General features: G+C 44.5%; 1 protein-coding gene across 7 annotated transcripts in view; it reads right to left on the bottom strand.

Moving 5' to 3' along the window:
* The window catches only part of prorp (protein only RNase P catalytic subunit), a 95922-nt gene that overhangs the window by 48242 nt on the left and 27836 nt on the right, over window positions 1-19844 (bottom strand). For all 7 annotated transcript variants that reach the window (XM_078562756.1, XM_078562752.1, XM_078562755.1 and 4 more), the window contains one exon: window positions 12412-12519. In XM_078562756.1, coding sequence (XP_078418882.1) covers window positions 12412-12519 — 108 coding nt within the window. The remainder of the gene's footprint in view (window positions 1-12411; window positions 12520-19844) is intronic.

Raw genomic sequence — 19844 nt, 5'->3', positions numbered from 1 at the left:
CGCATCCCACGAAACCACCCTCCCTGCCCTCCACCTCTGCCTCCACTGCCCACATATTACTTCCCTGCAGCCTGGGTTGCTATGCGATCCTGGGTCTCCAGTAGTTGTTTTCCTGAAGCAGCTCTTTGTAGGCGAGACTTCCACCCCTGGGATCGTTGGCCCCTCCACTGCTGGATTGGCTTGTGGTTTTGCGGGCCTTCCCAAAAAAAAGCAGTGTGGGTCTCCTGCCGGCTCTCCAGCCAGCATACAAGATTCCACCCACTGGCTCCATTTAGCTAACATTATCTTTCAGAAAAGGATGACAAGACTGCCTGGCAGTGTTCAACATTTACAGGTCAACATATAGAATAGTTTAAAAATCACCATTATGTGTTTGAAAATGGAATGTTCTAAACTATTTGCAGGTAGGCTGGGTTTGCTGCCAATGCAGTGCATGCGCAATTGTACCGCTGCACTCCGTGACATCACTACAAGCGACAGAGATCATTGCTCTCCTCATTCCCCCAACCTCAGTGTGATATTTATTCTCTCTACTTAGTTTCTCATTTTTAAAGCAAAATTCAAACTCGCAGCAATCCTAATGAGAACTGGAACTGAAGAACAAAATTAAATTAACAATCCTGGAGAGTAAATTTTGGAACCAGAAAGGTCTATTTTATTCAGAACAAAATACAATACCCATTTTCACCTAAGTAATTTCTTTTAGCTTCACCTTTTTCTACGGCATATTTTCAGTTCTATTATATACAAACTCTGGCAGCTCACTCATCACTACCTGAAACATTTTGCTATTCACTGCACTGTCTCCATTTTCTCTTACACAATCTGTAACCTACATAGTTTGTTTAACAATAACCATGGAAATGTGTGGTTTTACTTTCCAAAGTTTTTAACTGGGATACGTTTGCCGTCGACGCGTCCGGTCAATGACATCATTGGTTTTCTAGGCATCAATGGACAATTGAACATGTGCAGCTGAGTTTTGGTGGCCATCTTGCGTGGCCATCTTGTGTGGGCAGGAGACACAGTGTCGCAGGGAACATGCAGTGTGGTTCATAAGTTATGTGGCTGGGTAGGAGAAATAAGGACATGTTTGTTTCACTGCTTCCCCCACCTCTCTCTCCCCGCACCACCCTATATGTCTTTCTGATCAAATTTGTCTCAATGGCCACTTCCTTGGTTGGGATGGGTTCAGTTTTAGCAGAATGTGTGTAAAACGAAAAAGTAAAAACAATTCAACTCTATTTGCTTTTTGACAGCATGGTTTTGACAACATAGGAAGATTTGCAGAAACAAAAAAAATCTTACTTTATTATTGTTAATTTAAATTGGATTCCGATTCGTTAACAATCATGGAAAATTTTAAACAGACTTAAAAGTGGAAGATGTTTTACTGTGTTACAGTTTTATTAATAATTTGTCTGTACTAGTTTTAAAAATGTAAAAAATACCCAATGTAAAATGTTGTATACCACTCAACCAACTGAAGGCATTGCCTTTCAGTCATCATAAAATTGAAGTAGATAGTCCACTTAAAAAGACAGTTGGGTTTAGAAAATTTATGGTCAGGTTGTATATTGGCATTAATAAACAGTTAAACATATTTCTTTTCTGCTGAACATAAAAATGAAACAGACAGCTTCAAAAGAGACCTACCCCTCTTGCATTCAACACCATCTTACACATTTAAAGTTTTACCTCCTTCTCACATGCTTGGACTTTTTGACTTTGTCATTCTAGACACAGAAAACTTCCCACTTTATCAGTAGGGGTTATAGTATTTCATTATCAGCACAAGACAATGATTAAAAGTGTATAATTTAAGATGAAAAGCTAAAAACTTCAGAATGGTTCTTTGAAACAAGTGTTAACAGTTTGAGACTGCAGCATTATTTTCGTATTCCCACCCTCTCCAAACAGAATGAGTGCTATATTTTACATTATTTTCAAAATTGAAGCCTGATTAGCAACCATTTGATCTTATTATGCTCCATTTGAGTCAAAACAAGCTAGACAGGCAGCTGGAGACTCAAACTTTCGACATTTGATTCCTAACCAACTCAGCAACACAGACCAACTCTCCTTGTTTTCTATTCCCACCAATTCTAATTTAAATTTATTTGAAAAGTTACATCAATATTACAGCAAGTAAAACAAATCATTTAGCTATCTTGCTCCTGTTATGTACACATGAAATATTCATTGATTAATACGATTTTGTATTGTATGTATATCAAGAGTGTTCAACAACAAAGCAATAACAATGTGCTTTTATATAGCACCTTCAAATGTAGAAAAACATCCTAAGGTGCAAGGAAAATAATGGACACCAAGCCAAAGGATCTTTTAGCAGTGGTGATCAAAAGCTTGGTCAAAGGAGGAGGCTTCAAGGAGGGTCATAAAGAAAGTGAGAGAGCTGGAGAAGTTTAGGGAGGAAATTCTGGAACAGGAGCCTAGGATTGATAGGGTGAATGAGAAATAATATTTGAGGGACTGGAACCAGAGAAACAGAGTTTATGAAGAGACTTCAGTGACGGAGGAGGAGATAGGGTGGGTAAGACCATGGTGAGATTTTGACACTTTGACCGGAGTTTTTCGGCCCCTCCCGCCGGTGGGATCTTCCAGTCCTGCCGAAGTGAATGGACACTTGAATGGCTCGCCGCATTTTCCGGCCCTGCCCCTGCCACCCGTAATTTTAAAATTTAAAATGTTGGAAAACAAAGATGACTGGTGAGTGAGACTCGGTGCTGGATAGATTATGGGAAACAAAGTTTAGGGTGATCTAGTTTATGGAAGTTGGAGGATGGAATATTGCCTTAGCGGGCACTGGACTAATTGAGTCTTCATTTAACAAAGCCATCTATTATGGCTTTGATGGAGGTTGGACTGAAGTAGGCACTGAGGCTCATGTTACTGAGGCTGAAATAAACAATAATTTTAATGGAGAGGATTTAGGGTCCAAAGTCCAGCTTGAGTTCAAACAGTAACTTTCACACGATCCTGATGGTTTCCTATCTCTACAGAACTGGCTGGGTTTACCTATCCAAGTCCAACATTAATCTAATAAAAGTAATGCTTCCTAAATACATATTTTACATCTTTCCTCCAAAGATGTTAAATCATCCAGTTAACAACAGCCAGGCATAAGCTATTAAGATACTTAAAACAAAGAATTAGGACTACTTCAATTGTTCAAAAAGATTAAATGGAAAAAAGTGCATCACTAAAAAAATCCCCCAAATTAATTTCTTTTGAGTCCACGCTTTCGAAAGATCCTGTGTGGGTGCTAAATAACTAGAACTTCCTGAGTTACTAGTCTGCGGTTCCTGCGTAGGGCTGTGATCAGATTAAATGCTAATTATTTGCTTTAAAGACCAGACAAATGCTACAGATGCTGGTATTATGCTTTATGAATTCATCATAACTCTTTATTATGCTAAAGACCCATGGATATTATGCACAGTATTTAAAATTGATGAGACTTGTGGTTACTGTCAAAAGTTTTCAATGAATTCAAACAGGTAAAGAATTGATTACACAAGCAGCAAAAATCTCAACTATTGATGAATATAATGAATTAGGAAGAAACAAAAAATGTCAAGAAATTTCAAAGCTGGAATTGTATATTGAATTTTTTTTGAGTACTGTCACAGGAATTTAGAGCATTAACCCTTGGCTGGTTGCAAAATATCAAACTGATCTCTCTGGCTGTGCAAGTCTTTTTAAACTGCATTAGAACAGGGTTGGTCACATGGGGATGCCTCTGAACTCATATAATGAAAAATACCTTCAAAGGGAGTTGTACCAATACAAATATCGCAACTTTCTTCAGTACATGGAGGTTACAATATGTAGAAGAATTATCATTCATTTTCTCGTATTTTCCAGTTACATCACAATTTGAAACCAGGAACTGTGAACTCCAGATCAAATTCATTGTCAAGGGAGTTATCTGGCTATCTTTGTAGCACTTTTCAATTACAGTTTAAGTTGAGGTATAAATTAAGCTAGATTCAATGTCCAAAAGATAACTGATTTAAAAACAAATATGCTGGACAAGAAAAAGATACTGGCAAATCAAAATGAAAACCATATTTGAAGAAATATAGACCCTAATATTCACTGAGGTGGGGTTTCAGAACAGTGGTGGTGGTGGCTGGGGAGATGGTGGGAGGAGAGAGGAGTTCTGCTTGGGAAACACGGAAACAATATGAAGTTTTAAATAGTGCATTGTTTTTTTAAAAAACAGGCTCCCTGCCCCGGAAGTCAGTCTGATTGACAGCAGAGAAGTTCTTCAGAAAAGATTTCAGCCAAGGATCTGTTACGTTTTGTGGTTGTTAAGCATAAAGATCATGGGGTGGTGGGGGTGATGCAGGGCAGGGAGGCTAGTTGGAGAAGATCGTGGAGGTGGGGCTGAGAGGGGGTTACAGATTAGCTTATTGGGCCTGCAGAAAGCACTCCTGCTGCTGCTAACCTATAAGCAGTGCTGTAAAAGGCATTTACCTAGTGGATCCAGCTGTCCTCGCTTCTATTTATCTGCTGGTACCAAGAAACCAGGTCAACATGGGTGAAAGATAAAAACTCTGCAAAAACAGGAGTATGCAGCCTCATTAAAAGATTCCAACGATCGACTGGCCTCCTGATGGTCAAGTGGAATGGTCAAGTGCCCCTTGTTTCACCTCCATTAAAGTTAGAAGTGGGTGGTTTCGGGCATGTTTGGTTCCTGTTTCAGCTATTTAACAGTTTAATCTCCCACATGGTTTTGAGGCTTAAAATTACCCTCATAATTCCTTATGCAAACATACCATCATGAACTTTCTTTTAGAGGTGGAGGAAATATTTTGAAGGCCCAATTTGAAAAAAGTCAAAAGGAAAGCAACAGAATACAGACACATGCAGAAAAGGAAATTACTTATCTAAAAATAGGTAATTTCCTTACAGGATATGAGTGGTTAAATACTATCTGTAAAATTATATTCTAGTCAGCATGTTTCCTTAACCAAGAGATTGAAAGTACTTAGTAATTTAAAACTGATAGCACAATGGTACTGACCCACACTGCAGCAGTGGAATGATTTAAAATGTTAATACCATCCTTATAATCTTACATAAATTAGGAGCAAGTTTCTTACAGGGAAAACTTCTGTTTAAAACCAAAAAGGTTCTGTTAGTGTAAAATAAAAGCAAAATACTGCTGGAAATCTGAAATAAAAGCAAAAAATGCTGGAAAAACTCAGTAGGTCTGGCAGCATCTGTGGACAGAGAAACAGAGTTAATGTTTTGAGACCATATTACTCTTCAGAGCTCAAGAGAAGTAGAAATGTGATGGATTTTATACTGTAAGTTTATTAGAATGCTTCAAGGAGGTAAATAGTAGGATAGATAAAGGGGAACCAGTAGATGTAATATATTTGGATTTCCAAAAGACGTTTGATAAGGTACCGCACGTAAGGCTGCTTAATAAGATAAGAGCCCATGGCGTTGGAGGTAGTATATTAGCATGGATAGAGGATTGGCTAACGAATAGAAGACAGAGAGTTAGGATAAGGGGGGCATTTTCAGGATGGCAACCTGTAACTAGTGGAGTGCCACAGGGATCAGTGTTGGGGCCTCAATTATTTACAATATATATTAATGACTTAGATGAGGGAAGTATGTGTACGATCGCCAAATTTTCGGATGATACAAAAATAGGTGGGAAGGCAAGTGGTGAGGGTGACACAAGGAGTCTACAGAGGGATGTAGACAGGCTAAGTGAGTGAGCAAAAAAATGGCAGATGGAATATAATGTGGGAAAATGCGAGGTTATGCACTTTGGCAGGAAGAATAGAGGAGCTGAATATTATTTAAATGGAGAAAGACTGCAAAAGGCCGCAGCACAGAGGGTTTTGGGGGTCCTCGTGCATGAATCTCAAAAAGCTAGCCTAGAAGTTCAACAGGTAACTGGAGGCAAATGGAATGTTGACCTTTATTTCAAAGGGAATGCAGTATAAAAATAGGGAAGTCTTGCTAAAACTATACAAGGCACTAGTTAGACCACACCTAGAATACTGTGAACAGTTTTGTTCCCCTTATCTAAGGAAAAATATACTGACATTGGAGGCTGTCCAGAGAAGGTTCACTAGGCTGATCCCCCATATGGAGGGATTTTCTTACGAGGAGAGGTTGAGTCGGTTGGGCCTGTACTCACTGGAGTTTAGAAGAATGAGAGGCGACCTTATTGAAAGATATAAGATTCTTAGGGGGCTTGACAGGGTAGATGCTGAGAGGTTGTTTCGCTTTGTGGAAGAGTCTAGGACCAGAGGGCATAATCTCAGAGTAAGGGGTCGCCCATTTAAAATAGAGATTAGGAGGAATTTCGTCTCTCAGAGGGTAGTTAACCTGTGGAATTCTTTACTGCAGAGGCTGTACTGTAGAAGCTGGGTCGTCAAGTATATTCAAGGCGGAGATAGATTTTTAATCAGTAAGGGAATCAAGGGTTATGGGGAAAAGGCAGGAAAGTGAAGTTGAGGATCATCAGATCAGCCATGATCTCATTGAGCGGCAGAGCAGACTCGATGGACCGAACGGCCGTCTTCTGCTCCTTCGTATTATGGTCTTTAGGAGGGGATGGAGCAAAATAGGTCAGGGATAGGTGGCAAATTTGACAAAGGTGTCATGGACACAGGAAAAAGGGAATGTTAAAGACTAAAGAAGGTGCTGATAGTGGCACAAAGGTAAGATAGCAGAATGTGTTAATAGCAGAACAGGGGTCAGCGCTCAGTGAAAGCAAAACATAAAACAAGTGACAGATGGCCCTGTTTGGGGGGCGGGGTGTTGGAGAAAAAAGGTAAAAAAAATTAAATTAAGAAAGTTATATTAATGAATAAAAATATTTAAAAATTGGATTAAACAAAAAGGTGGTGAAGACGGAGGAGAGAGTTCATGATCTGAAGTTGTTGAACTAAATGTCAAGTCCGGAAGGTTGTAAAGTGTCTAATCGGAAGACGAGATGAGGTGCTGTTCCTCCAGTCTGCATTGGTCTTCACTAGAACATTGTAGCAGGTCAAGGATGGACATGTGGGCAAGAGAATAAGATGATGTGTTGAAATGACAAGCAACAGGAAGTTCTGGGTCATGCTTGCAGACGAAGTGAAGGTATTCTGCAAAGCAGTCACCCAGTCTGCACTTAGTCTCCCCAATGTAGAGGAGACCGCATTGGGAACAGAAAATACAGTAGACCAAATTGAAGGAGGTGCAAGTGAAGTGCTGCGTCACCTGTTAGGAGTGTATAGGGCCTTAGAACAATAGAAAAGTTACAGCACAGAAGGAGGCCATTTGGCCCATCTTGTCCATGCCAGCCCGAGGACACCCAGGTGCCCTTTCTAATCCAACCTTCCTGCACCGTCCCATAGTCCCACAGCTTCCAGCACTTAAGGTGCAGATCCAGGTACTTTTTAAAAGAGTTTAGAGTTTCTGCCTGTACCACCAACTTGGGCAGCGAATTCCAGACACCCACTACCCTCTGCATAAAAAAGTTCTTCCTCATGTCCCCCCTACACCTTCTGCCACTTATCTTGAATCCATGTCCCCTGGTTCTAGAATTCTCCACCAAGGGAAACAATTTTATCCTGTCCACTCTATCTATTCCCCTCATAATTTTGTACACCTCAATCAAGTCACCTCTCAGCCTTCCTTGTTCTATGAAAAATAAGCCCAACCTATCCAATCTCTCCTCGTAGCTACACTTTTCTAACCCTGGCAACATTCTTGTTAACCTCCTCTGCACTGTCTCCAGAGCTATTACGTCCTTCCTATAATGTGGTGACCAGAATTGCACACAATACTCCAATTGTGGCCTCACCAGTGTTTTATGCAATTCCAACATTATATCCTTACTTTTATATTCTATACCTCTGTCAGTGAAGGAGAGCATTCCATATGCCTTCTTTACAACCTTGTCTACTTGAACTGCTGCCTTCAGGGACCTGTGTACTTGTACGCTAAGATCTCTCACTTCATCTACCCCTCTTAGTATATTCCCATTTATTGTGTAATCCCTGTAACTGTTTGACCTCCCTGAATGTATGACCTCACACTTCTCTATGTTAAAATCCATCTGCCACTTTACCGCCCACTCCACCAACCCATCTATATCATTTTGGAGATTATGGCTATCATCTACACTATCCACTACTCGGCCAATCTTTGTGTCATCTGCAAATTTCTCAAACGTGCCCCCACGTTCACGTCCAAATCGTTAATGTATAACACAAACAGCAAGGGTCTTAACACCGGGCCCTGTGGAACATCACTTGAGACAACTTTCCATTCGCAAGGGCATCCATCGACCATTACCGACACAAAAACAAAAATACCTGGAAAAACTCAGCAGGTCTGACAGCATCTGCGGAGAGGAATACAGTTACAGTTTCAAATCCGTATGACTCTTCACCAGAAGAAAGCCAACCTTTTATCCAGTTTGCCACATTACCCTGAATCCCATGGGCTTTTACTTCCCTGACCAATCTGTCATGTGGGACCTTGTCAAATGCCTTGCACACAATCTATGTACACAACATCCACTGCGCTACCTTCATCAACCCTTCTTGTTACTTCCTCAAAGAATTCAATCAAATTTGTGAGGCAAGACCTTCCTTTAACAAATTCATGCTGACCATCCCGGACTAGTCCATGCCTTTCCACATGACAGTTAATCCTATCTCTCAGGATTGGTTCTACTAATTTGCTCACCACTGATGTAAGACTAACTGGCTTATAACTGTTTGGCATTTCCTTTGATCCCTTTTTAAACAATGGAACTACGTTTGCATTTCTCCAATCCTCCGGTACCTCCCCTGTATCTAGTGAAGATTGGAAAATCATCCTCAGGGCATCTGCTATCTCCTCCCTGACTTCCTTCAGCAGCCTCGGAAACAATCCATCTGGCCCTGGTGACTTATCAACTTTCAAGGGTTTCAACCCTTCGAGTACTTCCTCTCTCTTTATGACTATCCCATCCAATATCTCGCAGTGTTCCTCCTGGACTACTATATCTACATCCTCCCTTTTCTTTGTAAACACGGAGACAAAATATTAATTCCAAACCCTTCCCACAGCCTCTGCATCTACACACAAGTTTCCATCTTCATTTCTAATAGGTCCCACTTTTTCTTTAACTAACCTTTTAGCATTAATGTATTGGTAAAACATCTTTGGGTTATCTTCAACTTTACTTGCTAATCTTTTTTCATGCCCTCTCTTTGATTTCCTTATTTCCATTTTTACTTCGTCCCTGCACTTCCTAAAATCGTCTAGGCTATCCGCAGTGCTTAGTTCTTTGTGCCTATCGTATGCTTTCTTTTTCTGTTTGAGCTTCCCCTGTATTCCTCTAGACAACCAGGGGGGGTCTAGATTTGGCAGTACCACTCTTATTTTTGTAGGAGACATGTCTACTTTGTACAATTAGGATCTCGCTTTTTAGTGCTTCCCACTGGTTTTCCACTGTTTTATATTCCAGCAGTGCTGTCCAGTCCACCTCAGCCAAGTACCTTCTCATTTCTGCAAAATTTGTCTTCCCCCAGTTCAAGACTTTTACTCCTGCCTTATCTCTGTCCTTTTCCATGGTAATGCTAAATCTAACTGAATTGTGATCACTGTCCCCGATATGGTCACCAACTGTCACTTCACCCACTTGCCCTTCTTCATCCCCCAAGACTAGGTCTAGAATTGCATCTCCTCTCGTTGGGTTTGTCACTAATTGGTTGAAAAAATTTTCCTGGACACACCGCATGAATTTTTCTCCCTCAGTGCCCCTTATATGTTTGAATCCCAGTTGATATTAGGATAGATGAAGTCTCCTACAATTATTGCCCTCTTGTTCTTATAAGCAGAAATTTGCCCACATATTTGTTCTTCTATCTCCCTTTCACTATTTGGGGGTCTGTAGTATACTCCCAGTAGTGTGACTGCCCCTTTTTTATTTCTAAGCTCAATCCATAAAGCCTCGTTTGTTGACCCATTTAGTATATCATCCCTTCTCACAACTGGAATTGATTCTTTAACCATTAGTGCTACCCCCCCTCCTTTTATAGCTCCTACTCTATCATGTCTGAAGACTCTATAACCAGGGATATCAAGCTGCCAGTTTTGTCCCTCCTTTAGGCAGGTCTCCGTTATAGCAATGACATCCTGCTGCCATGTGTCTACCTGTGTCCTTAACGCATCTACCTTGTTTGTACTACTCCATGCATTGAAGTATAAACAGTTTAACCCCGCCAATTGGATGGTGAAACGGAGGTGGTACAGGGGCGGGTGCTGCAACGTCTGTGATTGCGTGGGGGCGGTGCACCGGTCCCTACAGCATGCTGATGGCGGGGGACGAGTGTGTGCGTGTGCGTGTTTAAATGCAGAGGCTAGTGGGGTGAAGAAGTGAGGACAAGAGGGACTCTATCATGGTTTTGGAAGGGAGGGGAAGAGGTGAGGGCAGAGGTGCGGGAATGGGTCGGATACGGTTGAGGGCCTGGTCAACCAGGGTGGTGAAAGACTGTGGTGATAGATTCTGATGATAGACTGTCCACCAATATTCAGTACAAGCCCACCGACTCCCACAGCTACCTCAACTACAACTCCTCACACTCTGCTTCCTGTAAGGACTCCATCCCATTCTCGATGTGAGGTGCAGTATTGCGGTGAGGAAGTTAGAAAAGAATGTTAGTACAATGAAACTAAAGAACATGGCACACACTAAGTACATAGACGATAAAGGAAAGAATGAGAAAAGAGGGTATGAAGAGGTTAGAAAAAAAGTCAAAAAACAATTAGGAAAGCAGAAAGGAGCGACAAAATTAAATTATCAAGGAATAGAATAGGAAATAGTGATGTGTTTTATAGACATATGGATAACAAAAGATCAGGATTGAGATGGGGGCACTAACGGAGGCACAAGGCAAAATTGTAGGTAATGACAGCAACATGGTATAAGTATTAAATAGTTACTTTAGGCTGAATTTTAATACCAAAAATGTGTTGGTTGGTATTGGGTCAGAGATTAAAGTCCTTAAAATCTCAAACCCGACCCCAATGAGCCTTCAACCTACCAACTCCTGGTTATAACGGATCAGGACAAGGAGCAGGCAGCCAACCTACTCCCAGGAGGTGAGTTGGGTAATTTAAATATTTTAGTGAGGCCGGCAGCCTCTGATTTAATCTGATTTTCAGGTTTAACTGTGGCCTGCAACTCAAGGGAGGTGGGGGGGGTGGTGGACAGCTTTGGGCAGAAGGTCAATATTCTCACAGTGCTCCTGAGTGCTCTCAGGGTCAGATAGCAGATTGAGATTGGATCGCTCTCCACTCAGGCCAGACATCAGACCCTCCCACAACCTGAGGTCAGTGATCATCACCATCACCTCCTCACCAGGATCTGGAAATGAACCCACCACCCTCCTGGGATCAGATCCACCTCACCCGAAGTTGAGAAGGACAAGAAAGGATAGCAGCTGGTTTACAGTCACAAAGAATTCAATTTGTGGCTTTGATTAAGTCCATTTCAATGTTGGGGGAGGGTGGAAACCTGATTGGAGAGATTCAAACGTGAAAATAATCATTTGAAGATGGGAAAAGTTTTAAAAGAGTGATTAAAGTTATTTAATGCTGTATCACATGATGGTGTCAAATGGATTGTGCAATAATACTTTGCTTCAACGTAAGTTACCTTAAACTGTATGCAAAGATTGATTTACTGAGAAGAATGCTGGCATGCATTAAGTGCTTATGTTCTCAGATTTCTGTCTCACTGAATTTTCTAAACCATGATTCCTAATTCCTGCTAAAACAGTGAATCATCCTGGTGCTTTCCATCTATTGTATATTTATTTACTCTATACGTGAAATGGGGGGAGTGTTACCAAGGAGACACATTTGACATGACTCATCATTCAAATGTACGACAAAAGACAAATTCAATAGTATTTGTGACGTATTTTGATAACGTTATCATCGCTGGGACAACCTCTCAGAATAAAATATTCATGTACAATTAAATTAGTCATGCATAATCCAATTTACACGACATGTCACAACATTCTTGTGCAACTAGATTTCCTTCCCCCTTCTATTGGCAGTAAACAACTTTTGTTTATAGCTAATAAACAATTAGTAATAAGTAAAACAGGTCAAAATGTACTACATCTTAACATAGTCTATAAATTTGCACATCTTATGAAACCACATCAAAATTCCAAAAGGTTATAGCTTTTTGTGTTGCAATATTTTTCATGTAAAATTAAAACCACACTGCACCATTTGTGCTCCATTTACTTAGATTGGCATTTCCCCATTTAGTACAATTTTGTGACATTGATAATTCTTCAAAGCTCAATGGTCTAAAAGCAGAAAGGAATTTTTTGAGCTCTCTTAACATAGAATACTCACAATTCTGGACTGATTACCCTTAGCTGCGATGTTAGCAACATTTAATCCATCAATTACAACATCAAAAGGCAGACGGTTTTTCACAAAGGTTTGGAAATGTTGCAGTTCCTAAAAAAAAGTAATGAAAACAATCAACCATTTCATTAACCGAATATAAATATATAAATATAAAACAATGGCCTCTTTGACAATTTTGTCATCTCTTTTTCTGAAGGCATTGACTTCTTGATGGTCTACAATTCCTCAGGAGCCAGACACGCTTGCTCAATTAGCCGCTACTCACCTATGAACCTCAACAGGAATGTCAGATGTTTATGTATACAGTGCGATTTCTCTTCTTCATTGACATGGCCACTCCTCTTCACTTATCAAATTGTCCCCCCACTAACAGTATTATAACCCAATGGATCAGATTTTGTGGTCAGTGGTAAACAAAATGTCACTCACTATTCATTATGTTTCCAACTGCCCACAGATCATTTCTGTGGGCTTTTGCAATGCAACTGAATGCATGGCTGAAGGAATTATACAGGACGCAGAACTACAGATTCTTGGCACATTAGGACCAGTTTTGGGAAAGGTGAGACCTCCACATGCCAGGCAGGTTGCAACTCAGCAGGGCCAGGACTAATCTCCTTGAGGGGTGGTTTGCTAGCGCTATTGAGGAGAGTTTAAACTAACTTGGCAGGGTATAAGAACCAGGGTGTAACATTAGAAAGGAAAAACAAGATGCACAAAAGGCTGGGAGAGACAGAAAGCACTACAGTAAGAAGTAGTATGGTATAAGGTGGGGTCAGAATAAAAGGGAATGAAATTAGGTCTATGGGTAGAGCTGAGAAACACAAAGGAGCAAAAAACGTTAGTGGGGGTTGTATATAGACCCCCAAATTGTAGTGGTGATGTTGGGAATGACATTAAACAGGAAAATTAGAGACACATACAATAAAGGAACATCTGTAATTATGGGCGACTTTAATCTACATATAGATTGGGCAAATCAAATTAGTAACAATACTGTAGAGGAGGAATTCCTGGAGTGTATACGGGATGTTTTTCTGGACCAATACGCCGAGGAACCAATTAGAGAACAGGCCATCCTAGACTGGGTATTGTGTAATGAGAAAGGAATAATTGGCAATCTAGTTGTGCGAGGCCCCTTGGGGATGTACGACCATAATATGATAGAATTCTTCATCAAGATGGAGAGTGGTGTAGTTGATTCTGAGACTAGGGTCCTGAATCTTAATAAAGGAAACTACGATGGTATGAGGTGTGAGTTGGCTATGATGGATTGGGAAACGTTACTTAAAGGGATGACGATGGATAGGTAATGGTAAATGTTCAAAGAGCACATGGGTGAACTGCAACAATAGTTTATTCCTGTCTGGCGCAAAAGTAAAATAGGAAAGGTGGCCAAACCATGGCTTACAAGGGAAATTAGAGACAGTATTAGATGTAAGGAAGAGGCATACAAATTGGATAGAAAAAACAACAGGCCTGAGGACTGGGAGCACTTTAGAATTCAGCAAAGGAGGACCGAGGGATTGATTAAGAAGGGGAAAATAGAGTACGAGAGTAAACTTTAGGGGAACATAAAAACTGACTGTAAGGCCAGGATTTTGCCCTTGACGGGCGGGCAGGCCCAACCGACTGGGCGGCGGGTGGGCGGCCGATTGCCCCTGCCGAAACGGGCTGCGCCGTTATTTTCCGCGGGCGGGCCAATTAAGGCCTGCCCAGCGGGTTAGCAATTCCCGTGGAGAACGGGAAAATAGTCACGGGGGCGGGCGTGTTCAGACCGCCGGTTCCAATGGGGAGCCAGCAGTCTGTATAAAGAGTGGCCAGGCAGCCTGCTTGAGGCAGTGCAACATGGACACTCGGGGAGAGAGAGAGGCAGCTGTCACAGGACAGGAGCATGAGCAGGAGGAGGGGAGCAGGCTGCAGGAGAGGCCAGCGGGGGGCCACTGTGCCCCTCGCTTCTCCGATGCATGCCTTGCTGTCCTCCTCCAAGAGGTGTCCAGCTGTCGGGATATATTGTATCTGGATGATGGGAGGAGGAGGGCCCCCCATGTCACCAGGCAGGTGTGGGAGGAGGTTGGTGACGCTGTCAGCGCCCATGATGATGTGCGGCACACAGGCACGCAGTGCCGCAAGAGATTTAATGATTTGCTGCGCTCTGGAAGGATGAGTACCATGTCGGCCTTGGCCATTTGACCCAGCAGGTAGCCTTAGCCTTTGAGTCTCCCCCTCCCTACCTAAACGTCTTGCTGTCATTCCCGCTGGGTGGGGAAACGGGTACTGACCATGTTTACATCAGCCTTAATGGTTGAGGAGAAGATGGGTTCTCCCTGCAGCATATGTTGGTGTTTGTCGCATTTGAGTAGTCTGGGGGCAACCTGCAGGGAAGGCAGCTAGACACATACTCAGAACTCCCAACACATGTCTTATTGATGGTGATGAGATGCTGGAAGGGGAGCCTCAAGGTATCGTGGCCAAGAGCCATCTGCTGGGATCGACGCTGCACCTAGTTGCGCCTCCTTGCCATGGGCGCTAAGACCTGTGTGTTATTCAAAGTGATGGATGCCGAATGTGTCCAAGGTGGCCATTGGGGGAGGAGGTTGCGACCAGCCGTACTATCTTCTGGGGACTGATCACCAGTAATGTGGACAGGAGCCGCTGGAGGCCTCAGATGGGCCACTGTGGTTGGGGTGCGGCGTGCACGTGCAGAGTACATGAGTGATCAGCCCCAATAAATCCTCTTCTCTGTTCTGCAGGCAAAAAGTGAACACAATCAGCAGGAGCGCCAGAGGACTGGAGGTGGGCACCCCATGCTCCAGCACCTCATGACCTTTGAGGAGCAGGCCATGGAGCTGGGGAGGAGGCAGGTGGCGGCGAGGCTGGGGTCCAGCAGCCAGGTATTTGGATGGCCACCATCCAAACCACTGATGGCTGCTGCAATCGTTAATGCTGCAACACTGCTCCTTCATAGACTGAGACACTCTGACGTGTGGGTCATACACAAAGGTCCCTCGTCCCCTTGAGGAATTGCATCTCCACCACCTTCCAAAGTCACCTTATCCCATTTGTGACCACTATCCCCATGGCCTAACATGCCATGGCATCGCTGCTGCACAGCCAAAGACTTATTGCATCATAGGGGGTTTGGGACCTCCACCTCCCTTTCAGCCAGTGCGTCCCACATTACTCTGTCCAAAAGGTCCTCAGCACCTCAGCTGTGAATCTCATGGCACTCAATTTAAATAAATGCCACCACTTTACTCATCCCTGCGCCAAGGGGAAATGTTGCCTTCTGCCCACCTGGTCTGTGCCCCTCCTAATGGTATGAAGGTCAATAATGTGACCTGTCAATCTCCTGTGATCCACGGCAAATGTCACAAGTGTTTGCGATGTTTCCTCAGCACCGCAACTCTCCAGGCCAGCATGCATCCAGGTCAGGTACCTCTGCACTCTCCCCACTCCAATGGTACATAACATGCCATGTGGCATTCCTGAGGCCATCTGACCAGCCTGTCTGTATGCGCGTCTAATGTTTGGGCCTCCTCTTGACTCTTTTCCACCCCACCAATGTTCGTCTCCTTAGGGTCTTGGAGGGTGAGCGACTTATGAGGCTGGGGAGGGGAAAGGGATGAAAGGTTTAACTGACTGTACGCTAACTGATGCACTGTCCTCGTTGATAATTTCAGCATCACCACCGCATGGCCGCGCCCAAAGACACCGCAGCCCCCCCCCTCCACACCTGAGCGCCAAGACGTGCAACTTGTGGCACATCATTTCAGCCAGCCAGGCACCTGCACAGACACAAACAACTCGGTGGGGAATTTACCGTTGGCTAGTGTCCCGGGTCACAGTGGAGAGGGCACTTCACAATCGCTGGAGGAGATGGTAGGGACAGAGAGTGCCAACGGCGCCAGCAGCTGGAGGGCTGCAGGGGACCAGGCACATGCTGAGTCGGGCAGTGATGACGTGCCTCTGGAGTTGTCACCAATGCAGCAGCTTCAGGACAAGCGGCAGGAATCGCGTTTGCATCTGGCAGGGTTGCATGAGGGTCTGCTTCAGTTGGTCTCTGTGATGGAGGAGTCCAGGCTGGGTGCACGTGAAGGCATGAACCTCAGGGCAGAGCTTCAGGCTTCCTCCACTGAGAGATTGACGATTCTCATGGAGAGGGGGTTCGATCGAATGCAGAATCTTCTGATTGGGTTACGCTGTGACCTGCAAGCCCTCACAGCGGTAATGGCCACGGGTGGTCATTCCCAATGTGGAAGATGTTGTGGGTACCAAGCATTGGCGCTAGGTGCCCATGCATCTGCAGTGAGCAGGGAGGTCCAATGTGACCTCACGTCGGCACATCAGCTGCCTGTCGTCGCTGCGAGCTCCTCTCAGAGCGCTCTGGATGATGGCAGCAGCTCCTCCGCCCCTCTGCCAGTCAACGTTGCTTCTGTTGAGGCTGCGACAACTGGGGAGGTGCCAGTTCTGGAACTGGCTACTCCCTCCCAGGCGGGGCCATCACAGGCTCCACGGGCCAGAGGACACCCGCCAAGGTCATCGACGCCAACAGGACAGCAGAGTCAGCAGGCTGTCTCACAAGCCACTCTGACCGATGGGGTGGTACCTAGACATAGCACCCGCAAATGAAAGTATAAGGCATGATAGGCACTCAATGGGTATGTCACTGGTGATTTTGTGTTGGCCTTAGAATAGGGAACAATATGCTTATGTTTGCAATGGAGAAGTTTCTGTTATATTTTGGACATAATAAAGTCCACTTTTCTGACCATGGCTGAGGGTGTTTCCTTTGTGCTGCATTTGTATGTTTCACAGACATATCATGAGTGTTTGAGTGGACATTGAGGTTTCTGTACTAAGCCCTTAGTTGCAGCTGATCAGGTGGAAGATGTAGCACCTAAGTGCCACGTGTGGAAACGCCAGGCAATGCTGGTCCTGCAGATCCATGTGTGTGGAGCTAGCTGAAGGTTCATTGGATTAAAGTGTCCCGGGTGTCCCTGCCTCCTTGGTATAGTAACGAGTCAACGAGCTGCCCGTCATCATCGCCCTGTGCTTCTTCATCCTCTGAGCCACTGCTGTATTCATCATGTGCAGCCTCATCCAGGGCATCAAGGTCTTCATCATCAACTGCAACCCCCTTTCCAGCGCAAGATTGTGCAGCGCGCAGCATGCTACCACTATCAGAGACACGCAATCTGGGGGGTACTGGAGTGCGCCCCCTGAGCGGTCCAGGCAATTGAAGCGCATCTTGAGAAGACAGATGGCTCTCTCCACCACAGCCCTTGTGGTGCCGTGGCTCCTATTGTAGCGCTCCTCAGCTTCTGTTCTTGGATGGCAGAGAGGTGTCATGAGCCATCTTCGGAGGGGATAGCCCTTGTCACCCACCAGCCAACCATCCAGCCGAGCCGGAGCACTGAAGAGCCCCGGCACCTGGGAGTGTCTGAGGATGTAGGCGTTGTGGGAGCTGCCTGGGAACCTTGCACAAACTTGCAGAATCTGCATCCTGTGATCACACACTATCTGCACGTTCATGGAGTGGAAGCCCTTCCTGTTGACGAAGGCACCGGGCTCACCTGCTGGCGCCTTGATGCCCACATGTGTACAGTCTATAGCATCCTGGACACAGGGGAAGCCAGCAATGGCCATGAAGCCTCTGGCTCACTGTGCCTGACTTGTCTGGTTGCAGCGGAAGTGGATGAAGGTCAATACCCATCTGAACAGAGCGTCTGTAACCTGCTTGACACAAGTGTGGACAGCTGATTGGGAGACACCGCAAAGATCACCCACCGAGCCCTGGAAGGAGCCAGAGGCATAGAAGTGGAGGGCAACTGTGAGCTTCAGAGCCGCTGGCATGGGGTGTTCATCCAGACAGTAAGGAGATATGACAAGGCCGATCATCTGACAGATACAGGTGGCTGTCTCCCTTGAGAGTCGGAGCCTCCTTCGGCACTGCACCTCGGTCATATTGAGGTAGCTGCTTCGCCGCCTGTATACCCTGGCAGCAGGATAGTAGCGTCTTCTGCGGCCCCTTGCACCTTGGACAATCTCTTGGCCATGCACCCCTTGTGCCTGCGCCTGGCCTCCCAAAGGTGGCTCCCCTGGAGGCTGATTGTCCAGTCCTGGCCTTTCCTTATTCTATCCCTCCCTTCCTCCTCAGAGGAGCTGCCTCCAGTGGAGATGTCAAAACACATACCCCCAGGCTAAATGGAGGCCTCCGGAAAGCTGCAGGCCCGAGAAAGATTATTGTCTGCAGACTGGTTTCAAAGAACACAAAAAGCTCTCTGAAATCGATGTGACCTGCTAACAATCAAACAGGCAACTTTAAAACACTTTCTGCAATTAAAACTTCATGGAAAACATGAACAACCCCTCTGAGTCCACAGATCCCGCCAGTGCATGACTTTTATTAAAAAATCTCCTACCCACCTGCCCGTTGGGCAAATGCGCCGACCCGAAGTTCGCACGGGCCCCTCAAAATCCTGGACAATTGCCAAGTTAAGGGCCTTAACGAGGCCTTTAATTAATGGCGGGCGCGCGTCCCACTGCTGTGCGCGCCCGCCAATCGAAATATCGTGATGCCACGCGCTGACGTCGGGACGCTCACGCGACATTTTAAGCACTGACGTGCGGACTCCGCCACCCGCATGTCAGCCAGAAAATTCTGCCCTAAAAGTTTCTATAGGTATGCGAAGAGAAAAAGATTGGTGAAGACAAATGTAGGTCCCTCAGAGTCACAAACAGGGGAATTTATAATGGGGAACAAAGAAATGGCTGACCAACTAAATACATACTTTGGTTCTGTCTTCACAAAGGAGGACACAAATAACATACCAGGAATGTTGGGGAACACAGGGTTTAGTGAGAGGGAGGAGCTGAAAGAAATCAGTATTAGTAGGGAAATGGTGTTGGAGAAATTGATGGGATTGAAGGCCGATAAATCCCCAGGGCCCCATAATCTACATCCTTAAGGAAGTACTTAAGGAAGTGGCCCTAGAAATAGTGGATGCATTGGTGGTCATCTTCCGAGGTTTTATAGACACTGGAACAGTTCCTACAGATTGGAGGGTAGCTAATATAGCCCCACTATTTAAAAAGGGAGGTGGAGAGAAAACAGAGAATTATAGACCAGTCAGCCTGACGTCGGTAGTGGGGAAAATTCTAGAGTCCATTATAAAAGATTTAATAACTGAGCACTTGGAAAACAGTGGCAGAATCGGACAGAATCAGCATGGATTTACGAAAAAGGGAAATCATGCCTGACAAATCTACTGGAATTTTTCGAGAATGCAACTAGTAGAGGGGGAGCCAGTGGATGTGGTTTATTTGGATTTTCAGAAGGCTTTCAATAAAGTCCTACTTAAGAGATTAGCGTGTAAAATTAAAGCGCATGGGATTGGAGGTAGTGTATTGAG

This window comes from Cetorhinus maximus, chromosome 18, assembly GCF_964194155.1.
Source record: "Cetorhinus maximus chromosome 18, sCetMax3.hap1.1, whole genome shotgun sequence".
Classification (NCBI taxonomy): Eukaryota; Metazoa; Chordata; class Chondrichthyes; order Lamniformes; family Cetorhinidae; genus Cetorhinus; species Cetorhinus maximus.
Note: the sequence above shows the minus strand (reverse complement) of the source record. Positions and strands in the feature narration are given on the sequence as shown.